The sequence below is a fragment of the Anolis carolinensis genome, chromosome 2 (assembly GCF_035594765.1).
Source record: "Anolis carolinensis isolate JA03-04 chromosome 2, rAnoCar3.1.pri, whole genome shotgun sequence".
Classification (NCBI taxonomy): Eukaryota; Metazoa; Chordata; class Lepidosauria; order Squamata; family Dactyloidae; genus Anolis; species Anolis carolinensis.
In genome coordinates, this window is record NC_085842.1 from 303,940,956 (window position 1) to 303,953,282 (window position 12,327).

Genomic DNA, 12,327 nt, shown 5'->3' on the forward strand with positions numbered 1-12,327 from the left:
GCTTTTTATTATGAAGATACGTCTGCATGGGGATATTGCTATTTCCTTGAAATTCCTGCTGCAAGAACTATTCTCAAAAGTCCAATTTCTTCTCTTCTTTAGTTACTTTTCCAGATCATAGATACAACAATTTGGGGGAGTCATTTGCAAGTAGGGTATTTGCAGCAACCATTGCTAAACAATGACCCCTCATATTGGTAACCCCAATCCAAACACAGTTTCAAAAAGTGAGCATGTTTCAAATGCTCGACTATGACTCTGTGAGATCAGGGTTAAATTCCCTGCTCAGACATGGAAAGCTACTGGATGACCTTGGGTGAGTCATCTTTCAGTTTGAGAGGAAGACAATGCCAAACCTTCTCTGAACAAATCTTGCAATGAAAACTCTATGACAGGGTCACATTAAATCAGTCAACTTGAATCTTTACAACAATAAAACAAAAATTGAATGGATGAATGAATCAACTGTTACCCTTCTAAAATGGGGACGGCAACCAGCCATTTTTAAGTAGTGCTAATTTGCCCATGCAGGGTATCATTTTGAACAACAAATGTCCAGAATAATGGAAATCAATAGGCAATATGGCTAGTTATTAAGAAGAACAATAACAATTATTAATTCATATGTGTCACAAAAAGGATGAAATCATTTCTATAACAGTATAAAGAATTCTAGACAATCACAGGGAAGACACTGTTCTTGACAATCTGGGAAACACTGCCATTTGGCAAAGAGCTCCTTCTCCGCAATTCCTCTCTCCCAATGTAACAGAAATGTCTCACTACTATCAGACAATACATATTTTCCTTTTTTAAAATTGTATTTTAGTATTCAAACTACTTTCCAACCTTGCCTAGTTTACATTGTACGTTCCATTTTCATAACTACAATGGACATGGAGCAAGAAAGCCTCAAAATGATAAAATGTATTTCATATTCCTAGTATAATGACTGTAAGAGCGGCTCACAATTTACCTGACTTATGTTTACTGAAGTGATTCCAAATCAATTTCAAAAATCTATGCACATTGCTAAAACTGTTTATAGAAGGCAGGCTAATCACTACCAAGTGAACTTTCTGTTTCCCATTCAGAGTCAGATGAATAATCTACTCTTTCAGGCTGAGCAGCCTGCAATTTTCTATTCCTTTGGCAATAAATATTCCACAACTGAATAGCTTTTTGGGGATCAAAGTTGTTGATATCTGGAGAATTCATCTGAATAACCATGAGATCAGTCATGCTTTCAAATATTTGCTTTGAATGTTTCTGCATCATTGTAAGCTTCATTTGACAGAAACCTCGAGCTGCTTCATTGGAACTTGCTGGCAGTGTCAGAACTAAATCTATGAGGGTGAGGATATTTGGATATTTATGAAAATATTCTGCGTTCACCAGGTCCCATTTTAAGCTCCGTATGTTTCGATATCTAAAGAGAAGAACACTTGTTATTAAATATGCTATATTTGAAATCAATTTACATTTCAAAAAACATAAATTTAGTTAATTTTCTTATTACCGATTATATAGCTCCACTTTCAACATGTTCCATTCGGTTTCAATGTCATTCATTTTCACATTGGCACATTTCAGGATCAGATCATAATACTTCAGCAGAACAGAAACTTCCACTTCACCAAAGTCTGTAGCAATGAGAATACTGATTGAAATAATTGTTATATTTCAAAAACAATATTCACTCAATTAAAATCATAGGGATTTTTCTTGTACCTGATTTGATTTTGTCTGGCCACAGCTTAAAACTTCCAATAGTGCTTGCTCTCAAAACAGCTTCACTAGCATCACAAAAACAATCAAGTAGCTGATTCAAAAGACTGCTTAATAATTCTATCCGTACTGCTGATATATTGCCATCTCCTATAAGCTGATATCCATGAAAGTGTGTGATAGTTTCCACCTGACGCTCCCTTGGTCCCGATCTGAAAAATAAACCATTTAAGAAATGGACTATGCATATTGATTTAAAATAGTGAGAAATAAGTAGTTTCTGTCAAATGTGTGCAACCTTGCTTGATACATTTGGAGAGTATCCTGTGTGGATTGATATGTTGCAAACACGTCTGCAATAGAAGAGTTCTGGTCCTGAGTAACACGAGATAAAATGTTGAGGACATTAATGACGTCCAGCAAGAAGTGTGAAAACTTAATAACGTCTGTACTCAGAAGGAGCTTTAAGAAGTCTTTGGCTTTCTGTTGATTTGAAGAACATGGTTCATCTTCTATCTGGAACTCAACAAGGAAAAAAACTCAGTGAAATTGACCAAAAATATTACTAATCCAATTAAAAATTTATTTCTTCAAATTCATGTATGATTTAAGAGCATTTACCTTATTTAAGTGTAGGACAATTGCTGGATATCCTTTAAGAATGATTTGAAGTCCTGTTTGCAAACGAGATAGCCATTGGGTGCCACCAATTCGAGAAGGAACTGTTTGTCGTAGTTTGAGAGCTTCATAAACTATCTTGAGGTTGCTCTTATTCAGTGGAGAGTTGTGATAAAAATAATATATGTTTTTCAAGAAACCTGTTACAATCATGTATAGTGGGATGCTCTGGAGTGCTGTCTTGTAAGCTATTTCAAGGCGATGCATAAGACAATGCACACTCTGAATACGTGGCTGGATTTCCTTCAGTAATTTAGCCACACCATTATTTTGTCCCACCATAATGTCTCCGCCATCACTTCCAAAGCCAACTAGTTTTTTGGCCCAATCTTGGCTTGGCAGATTAAGCTGCAAATTGGTCTGTAACAGTTTCATGATGGCATTTTTCACAGTGGAAGCATCACATCTTTCCAGAGACTGAACTCCAACAATTTGGCAGTGGATCTTTCCTTGTTTCGCAAAACGTACATATACCAGGGCAGCTTCTTTGTTTGCACTGTCCGTAACGCTATCGCTAATGAGTGAGAAAAACTTGCATTTTTCCAATTTCTCTTTCAAAGTCCTGCGCTCCACTTCAGCAATAAAATGAATGAAGATTCTTGCTGTTTTGTCATTTCTAAATATAGAACCAATGTCCACCCCTTTCATATCATCTAGTTGGCATATCCAGTCCAGGTCTGTGAAGGGGCGCCCAGTTTTGGCAATAGCATGACATGTTCTGAAGAGGTTTTCTATTCTTCCTAGGGTTGTTTTACTCATGCTCTTTAGCATCTGCTCAGTGGTAGCTGTGTCTGGGGCACAACTACTAGCTTCTTCCATACAGGTCGCCCAAGCATGAGCTTCACTACTATGGTGTTCACCAATTATTTCAATTATGAAATCATCAGTCCCAGAACAAAAGTTGTGTGTCTTCTCCCCTAAATCCACATTATGTTTCCGACATAAAGCACAGTACATTGTGCCCCTGTCACTGTCATGTTTTAGCCAAGGGTATTTAGACAACCATGTTTTTTGAAACTGTCGATTTTTCTTGAAATCCTTGCGATTGCTGGAGGTGACATTCTTTCTTTTCAATTCCTTCAGCGCTGCTATGGCTATAAGCGTTTTAAACAGAACTCAGTATTAAATGTTTTATCATTCCTGCCACAATTAATTTGTGATATTTTTCTTATTTTAAAACATACTATTTTAAAATAAAGCCAACAAAACCATTCTCTGCTTGGTGATGTGCCCACTGTAATTGCCCCCCTCCTAGCACAAAATGCTCTGACTCTCGCACAACTGCTATCTCCTTTCTTCAACATTGCAAAGACAAAGGTAAGCTTGGTTTACCTTCCTATCTTCCATAGATACCACCCCTATCAAAACTCAGGATGGGAGTTGCTGATCATCTACTAATATCTTAGGAAGCATGAACTTGGGGGTAGGTTACTCCTTATAGAGAGGGTATTCCTGCTTCCACCCACATTTTGTCAACTTATCACTCATGAAAGTGCAAGAATTTCCCTAATACTGTATTACTTCTAAGACAATCCAGAAAGTGTGGTACAGAGAAATTGTTCTTTTGTTTCATACTGGCTGCACTTTCTGAAATGCTCTGTGAGCAATATGATGTCACATAGGAAATTCCTTATACTAAGTGAGACATTTGATCAGTCTTGCTCAGCACTGGAATCCTGGGAGTTATAGTTTGGTGAGCCACCCAACACTTTCTGACACAGAAAACTGAAGATCTTGGAAAGGTATGGTACAATTCCATTATCCCAAAGCATTAGGCCATGGCAATTAAACTAATATCAAACTGCACTGTTTGATACTAGTTTATGTAGCATACAGTGTTTGATATAGTGTTTATGTACCCCTTGTCTCACGTTAGCATTCCTTAGCTTAGCAAAGGAATCACAGTAAAATGTAATCCTCGTTTCAAAAAAAGATGAGCATTACAATCAGGCATTACTCTCTAGCTCAGATTTCAATCTGAACTGGGAAAGAATTTTCTTCTTCCTTTCCCAAACTGAGCAGTGCAGAAAACAAAAATAAGAGTATTTGTGGTTGGAGATTAAGCTGCAATTTAAGGCTATCTTTTCAAGCCAGTGATAATGTCCCGGTAAAAATATTAGGATAGTTAATGTTCCACCAAACAACAACTTTCTTTCCAGAATAAAGAATCTATGTAAATAATAAAAGTCAGTGTTTGTATGTGTATGTGGCAGCTTTCCAATTGGCTGCCACTTCCACAGGCCACTGTGACCGCCAGGAAGGACGGACCTTGACCAAACTTGCCACACATAACCCCTATGACTGACCCATTTTACATCCTGGTGCCGTTTGGGGATGATGGGCCATGGATGATGGGATTTGCAGTACTTTTGAATGCTACACCTCCCACAGACCACTGTAACTCCCACCAGTGAGGGAACTGGACCACACTTGACACACAGAACCCGTGACCCCCTTTACGTCCTGGCGTAGACTGGGGCAGGATGGACCCAAATCACAGAACTGAACCAAACCAGGCACATATATCCTAAATGACACACTTTACATGCTGCAGCAGTTTGGCAGAGGATAGACCAAGGATGATGAGATTTGAAGTACCTTCATCCAATTCACCTCCCATAGACCACTGTGATGCCCATGAATGACGAAACTGTATCAAACTTGACATGCAACAATACAATTCTTCCAGTCTTAAAGAAGTTTAAGCTAGCAATCCTAAACACACTTTCCTTGCTGCAAGTATTACTGGTCTACTTCCAATAAATATCACCATTATCTATTGTTGTTGTCGTTGTTGTAGTTGCTGTTATTGTTGATAAAGAATAATTTTCTCTTTCCTTAACTTTGGGACTTAGGGTGGTTTTTATAGTTTAAAAAAGTACGTTTAAAACTCAGAATGTGAATGTACTAAATTATAAATAAAATTGAAATCAACATACAGAGCTACTTAAAACAGGAACAACAAGCACAGACAATACAACACCTTATTAAAAGCCATTTTCCCTCCTGTTGGAAAAATGGTATTTGCTTGCCTCCATACAGCCTTGAAACCTCTCTAGTACTGAATTGCTAGAATGTTATAGAGTCCTCGATATTTTACATTAAATAACTTATTGGTATTTTTAGTCTTGTAGAAACACCCCTTCTGCTCCTAAGGTACAAGATCCTGTCTGATATTGGAAGCTAAGCACGTCAACCTTGATTAGTATTTGAATGGGAAACCGGCAATGAATCCCAGGTGCTGTAGACTATATTTCAGAAAAAGGAGCTGACAAAACCACCTCTGAGCAATCCTGCCTAAGAAAAGAACTATGACATTCATGGGGTTGCCATAAGTTGACAGGAATATGATGACACACGCAAACACATGTGAATTCTGGTATAAGCTACAATAAATGTAAACCTTTTGGCAGAGAAAGTCATTAATTTACTTTTACAACTGTATGCCCTACCTTTAGGTGCCACCTTCAGAAACTGCTTGTGAAGTGTGCTAAGCTGTGAAATAGTCAGAGTGTCAACCGTAGGAGTTTCCACAGATGGAGGACGAGGCGGAGGGACTGCATCCGGAAATACTTTGATATCCCCATTAATGTAAAACTCGGTACCTTCCAGAACAAGTTCATATTGCATTCTGGTAGACGTTTCAATGTGGTTGCGGGCAACCTCAGTTAATTTCTCAACACTGTAACAATATAATTTTAAAAGAAAGAAAAAAGGTCTTCAGAATTCTAAAATTGCTATTATGTTAAAGTTGCTCTAGGGCAGGCATGGACAAACTTCAGCCCTCCAGGTGCTTTGGACTTCAACTCCTACAATTCCTAACAACCTAAGGCCCCTTCCTTTTCTCCCTCAGCCTGAGGCTGTTAGGAATTGTGGAAGTTGGTCCAAAAACATCTGGAGGACCGAGGTTTGCCCATGCCTGCCCTAGGGCGATATCTGTTATCTTTTATGACAAATATTTAATTGTTTTTAAATCATTATATTCATATGTATAGGCATTCACTTTAAATTTAAATTCCATTGTACTGTGTCATGTCACTCATAGCAAGCTACCTTGAGTCCTTATGGGGATAAAAATAATAGGTATTATGGAGGGCTGTAGGAAAAAATGATGTACAAAAATTGCTTCCCTTTTAATATCAAATAAAATGAATACTTTCCCAAATGTATATTTTCTTAGATTTCTTTTCTTAAACAAAACATCTTTCACCAGATTTCATTCACTACAATACTAATAACCAACTGATACCTGGACATTTCAATCAGAAATCTTTCTCCAAGCCACTTTTCCATATTCCTGTATGTAACTTCTGCTTTTGAATGTAGATCCTCCATGAAGGCTAGTGCTTTAACTTTTAACAACTCAAGTCGAGATTTTGCAGCCTCCACTTTTTAAAGAATTGGGGTAGAATATGCAAAAATACAAAATCAAAGGTAAGTTTTATAGCCCTGACACTTAAAAATAGCCATTATTTTGTAAATAATCTCAGTTGTATATCTTATTTTATTCAAATTTAGAGCCCAATGGAGACTTAGATATTTAACCATCATTTGGTTTCCTTAATAGTGGTTAGCATTATATATCGATAGCTAAATCTTGAATTACTTGCATACATGACATGGAACCTAATTTGAGATGGCATGAATTGGAAACTATAGCTCTTGAAAGTCTTCTCTCACAGAGCTGAGCGAAACCAGCCCCTTTGTTTTCCAAGGGGTTGGTGGTGATTTGTGGCCTATTTTTCCACTATTTTCCAGCTTTGACATTGCTTGAATTGCCAGTGGTGAAATGTCCCCAAATTTGCATAACTTTAATAAATGGATACCTTCATGATCTAGTGCAGCAAAGTATTCCTGTTTCATTTTATGCTTCATTTCTAACTTCTTTAATTCTTCTGGGGATAAAGGAATTGGTGTTGCTTCTGGCACTGGAGGAGAAACACCTTTAAGAAAAAGGTTATATATGTCACCTTAAGCTCTTTGAAGAAAAGGATACAAATTTAAGAAATAAATAATAACTGCAAAGCAGTTCACAATAGTACAAATATATTGAGTGATTCAAAGCTTATTAAATTCAGAGCATTGCTATTTTTCTTCCTTAAAGAAAGATGTTCTTTTCATTTTTGGATATAGAGTATTCAGTTGCTAAATAGATGCCTGGGGAAAAAACTGAGTTAGACTATTGCAGAAAGAGACAAGTCTTGTGGGACTTCAATCACTTAACATGTTTTAGGTGGGATAACCTTTTATGTATCATTTAATAAAGTGGACTGTACTCCAGGAAAGCATATACCAAATAAATGTTTGTCAGATGTTAAAGTAACACAAGATTGTTTTTTTGTAAATCTTTGTAAATATTTGGACAATCCCATCTTTTCAGTATTTGAATTAATGCACTTTGACACCCCATTTTAACTGCTTTGCCTCAATGTTTTGGAATTATAGCAAATACCTGGAATTGGAAAGCAATGCATTACACATAATGATATTACTTCTAATGTGTTGTTTTTGGGAAGCTAACCCTAACCACATTATTAGTGCCTCCGATGGTGCAGCAGGTTAAACCATTGATCTGCTGAACTTGTTGACCGAAAGGTCGGCAGTTCGAGTCAGGGTAACGGGGTGAGCTCACACTGTTAGCCCCAGCTTCTGCAAACCTAGCAGTTCAAAAACATGCAAATGTGGGTAGATCAATAGGTACCTCTCCCGCAGCAAGCTAATGGTGCTCTATGCAGTAATGTTGGCCACATAACCTTGGAGGTGTCTACGGACAATGCAGGGTCTTTTGCTTAGAAATTGAGATAAGCAACCCCCCCCCCCCCCCAGAGTCAGACACGACTAGACTTAATGTCAGGGGAAAACCTTTACCTTAACTTACTATGTTGTTGTTGTTGTTGTTGTTGTTGTTGTTAAAAACCCAATGTAATGTCTGATTAACATCATTACTATTTTTGTCAACATCATATCTTTACTTGTAAAAAGTTTCTTTCCCCTGGGAGCTATTCTAGATGCCATTTTTTTGAGGAATGCATTAGTTTGTGAGTAATATATTTTTCAAAATAAGTTACTGAATTTTTAAAAGTCAGATGAGCAATGGAGTACTTTAACAACAGTGTTCCAAACTCTCCGAATATGATGGACTGCAGACTTCTACATAGGGAGAGCAAGATGAGGAGAGGCTTTGTGAAAGTATCCCTTCCTCTCCATTTCTCTGTTTCTGAGGCTGGGCATTCAGCCACAGGCTACTAAGGTATGGCATGACAAGCAAAACCTATTTTGTTTCTTTAAAAATTCCTTCTCTTCCTATTTAATAAGATATTTTTGTATCAGTCCAGAATCCCATGCCAGACCCATTACCATACCTTGTTTATTTTTCTTCTTCCCTTTCTTGGTATCTTTGGACTCCTTTGCTTTGGCTTCTTTTCCACCTTTCCCTTCCTTTCCTCCTTTTCCTTCCTTGCCTCCTTTTCCACCTTTTCCTTTTCCTTTCCCTTCTTTTCCACCTTTGCCAGCAACGGCTTGGGAAGATTTTAGACGCTCTTTTTCCTTCATTTCTTGCTGAAGGCGTTCTTTTTCTTCCTCTGCTTCAAAAGACTGTATCTCTGAAGTAACCTTAAATTTTAAATATACATGTTTTAGAACAAGTTTCATTTTAGTATAATTGCCAGGAAGCTGTATGAACAAAACTATGCTAAATACATAAGTGACAACAACAAACATGCTTTTTAAATTGTAATTTACATCAGGAGTGGGCAAAGTGCAGCCGGAAGCTCATGAAGTAAAGGTTTCATTCCTTGCTGATGTGTATCTTCCAACCATTTCAAAGTTATGTTAACCCTAAGGCAAGCCTATCACAGTTTTTTGGGACAAGTCTGGTTCAGAAAGGGTTTGTTATTGCCTTCCTCTAAAGCTCAGTCTGTGTGACTTGCCCTAAATCAACTTTTGGGCAACCATGGCTGAACGGGGATTCGAACCCGGATATACTAGATTCTTAGAATCTAAAGTCAGAAAAGTCAAACTCTGGTCTTATGGAGGTCTACTTCAGCACCAAAATCACTTTGGATCTCCCAACAGTGATAGGGTCATTCTTTTTAACTCCATTTAATAATTCAAACTGTCACTGTGAGAAGGCAATTAAAGGAATAGCAACTGAGGTTGAAGCAGTGACTAGCCCTGACATGAGCAAACTTCAATCCTCCAGGTGTTTTGAACTTCAACTTCCTACTGGCTATTAGGAATTGTGGGAGTTGAAGTCCAAAACACCCAGTGTGTTGAAGTTTGGCCATGTCAGGACTAGTCCAAGGTGACCCAGAAAGTTTCCATGGTTGAACAGTGAACTGAATCCTGGGGCCCCAGACTCCTAGGGTCTCAAACCAGAACACTGGCCCCTGGATCCACTGCAATTACCCACGTCGGACTTGCATCACAAACACATTAGCCATGTGACTGCCAATCTGGTTTTACTGAATTAGTATGCATTACATTGTTACTTCATGCTGTAAACTTGAATGGGAACATTGGTGTAAATTAAATTTTCAAAAAAGCATTTAAGGTTTTTTGGCTACAATCTAGTGAGAGTGCACAGTGTGTGTCAAACTTTATTTAAAGATGATGTTTCATCTATGAGCTTTTGGTAGGAAAGGATGGGAAGGGTATCGTAGTATGTTGAAGGGTTCCATCAACTAGAGCAGTGGCTGAGATATTTTAACTGATTTTATATAATACAATCCCTGTTTATTTATGGATGATGGTTGTGTCAATTTAATATGTTTTGGTTTACTATGTATTGATTTTGGGTTGTTACTTTTGTTAATTTATTTTAAAATGGTTATTTGTTTTTTTATTGTTTGTATTATTCATATTGCTGTAAGCCGCTGTGAGTCCCTTCGGGGAGATGGGGTGGGATATAATAATAATAATAATAATAATCATCATCATCATCATCATCATCATCATCATCATCATCATCATCCAGGAACTGTTCAGCAACCCAGGCTTTCCTTACCATGTTAGTGATGGCTGTTACAACATTGTGCCATGTCTCCATGATTAGTTTCTCATCTGGACTAACATTAAATATGGCACTTTCAGAAAACAGATCTTCTTTGAGTTTCACTGGAATAGCTCTCATTCTTTCCCTGTTCACTTCTGGAGAAGGAGATCTATGAGCAATTGTTGGGATTCTTTAAAAAAAAAAGTGGGGCAGGGAGGGAGAGGGAAATGAGCAAGCTTTATTAATGTCTTTCTCAGAATGTGCATTTGCATTCTTGTTACAGACAGTATGTTTATACAACTTTATAATCACATGGAAAATGAGAAGTAGTTTGAGATGGAAGACATGATTTTATTGTACCTGAAACAATGCAAGTGTTTTTTTGTATGTGTCAGGAGTGACTTGAGAAACTGCAAGTCACATCTGATGTGAGAGAACTGACCGTCTGCATGGACATTGCCCAGGGGACACCCAGGTGTTTTAATGTTTTACCACCCTTGTGGGAGGCTTTCTCATGTCCCCTCATTGAGCTGGAGCTGACAGAGGGAGCTCATCCACGTTCTCCCTGGTTTGGATTCGAACCTTCATGTCAACCACCCAACCTTCAAGTCAGCAGTCTGCTGGCACAAGGATTTAACACAATGTGCCACCGGGGGCTCCGGTAATGCAAGTGGTGTGAGGAAGTCTCAGTGATCAATATTAATAGTAGCAGCAACACTTTACCTGCTGGTCTTGCCCGCTTCCAGGAGTTGTTCTTTTTCAACTAATTCTATCAAGGGTATTCTGATAAACTCGGTGCTACTATCTGTTGGAATTTTGCCTTCCATTCCTCTGTAATAGTCGTGTAAAAGTCTCTTGGTATCCTGGAAGCGATCCAGTTCATTCTTCATTATGTACAAGAGAAGCAAACATTTTTAATCAAATATTTCTGCCGCTTTACCCCAAAAGCAATTCTTCACAACACAATTCCTAAAACAACAAAAGACCGTTCTATTTCATTAAATGGGCTCTGAAACAGTTCCACTCATCAAATATTTTTAGGATCCAATACCATGATGGAGAAGAAGCACCGACCCCACCACAAGACCACCCCACCCCTGGCCGCCCCGGTCTCTTCCTGTATCAAACATGACATTCTATGGCAGTGGTTCTCAACTTGGGGTCCCTGATGTTTTTGGCCTACAACTCCCAGAAATCCCAGCCTGTTTACCAGCTGTTAGACTTTCTGGGAGTTGAAGGCCAAAAACATCTGGGGACCCCAGGTTGAGAACCACTGTTCTATAACATATAGTTTTACTGCTAGATAAGGACCTCTTACCACCTTCTCAAAAATCTCATTAGTTTGAAAAATTGGCAAAAAGAAAAACTTGCTGCCCCAGATGGTTCTAAGCCCAAAACAAAGTTCTCAAGACACCCAGAGCATGCCCACTCCTATACTAGATGTTATGGGAATATATGTTTCAAAGAGGAGGAGGTTGTTGCTTCTGTTGGTAAACATACTGTTTTTAAATTGAGTCAGCAAATCCTATTATCCTCTTGAACATTAGACAAATTTGGAATGACTGTATGTCTTTTTAAAAGATGCACTTAGATTAAATATAAACAGTACAGGCAAATGGGGAACAATGCCCCCGGAATACCTGTTAAATCAAGATATTTCCAAGTTCCCTAACTGTATTTTATAATTATGGTTAAATGTATAAAGAGCAGCTGTGCGAAGTGGATTTTTCCAAGTTCAGCATACTGACATTTTAAGAACATACACCAGAAACACTATGCACCTGCCATACTTTTGATTTATTATTAGAACAGATGTCTCTAAATATATAACTGAAAAAGGTGCATTCATGGGAAAATTCTCAAAACCACAGTCACAAAAGGGGAGGGGGAGCACCTGGTCAAATATTGAGACATGATCCTCTTTTGCT

General features: G+C 38.1%; 1 protein-coding gene across 4 annotated transcripts in view; it reads right to left on the reverse strand.

The window, feature by feature from the left end:
- Positions 1–12,327, reverse strand: part of spef2 (sperm flagellar 2) — a 92,464-nt gene that overhangs the window by 21,379 nt on the left and 58,758 nt on the right. For 2 of the 4 annotated variants that reach the window (XM_062972493.1, XM_016995640.2), the window contains exons 25-30: positions 11,123–11,283; positions 10,412–10,589; positions 8,769–9,018; positions 7,233–7,349; positions 6,656–6,794; positions 5,859–6,088 (exon numbers count right to left, since the gene is read on the reverse strand). In XM_062972493.1, the coding sequence (XP_062828563.1) occupies positions 5,859–6,088; positions 6,656–6,794; positions 7,233–7,349; positions 8,769–9,018; positions 10,412–10,589; positions 11,123–11,283 (1,075 nt within the window). Of the gene's footprint in view, positions 1–976; positions 1,430–1,519; positions 1,644–1,731; positions 1,941–2,026; positions 2,245–2,349; positions 3,501–5,858; positions 6,089–6,655; positions 6,795–7,232; positions 7,350–8,768; positions 9,019–10,411; positions 10,590–11,122; positions 11,284–12,327 lie in introns of all 4 variants that reach the window. The other 2 variants (XR_010003623.1, XR_010003624.1) reach the window with 2 other exon arrangements.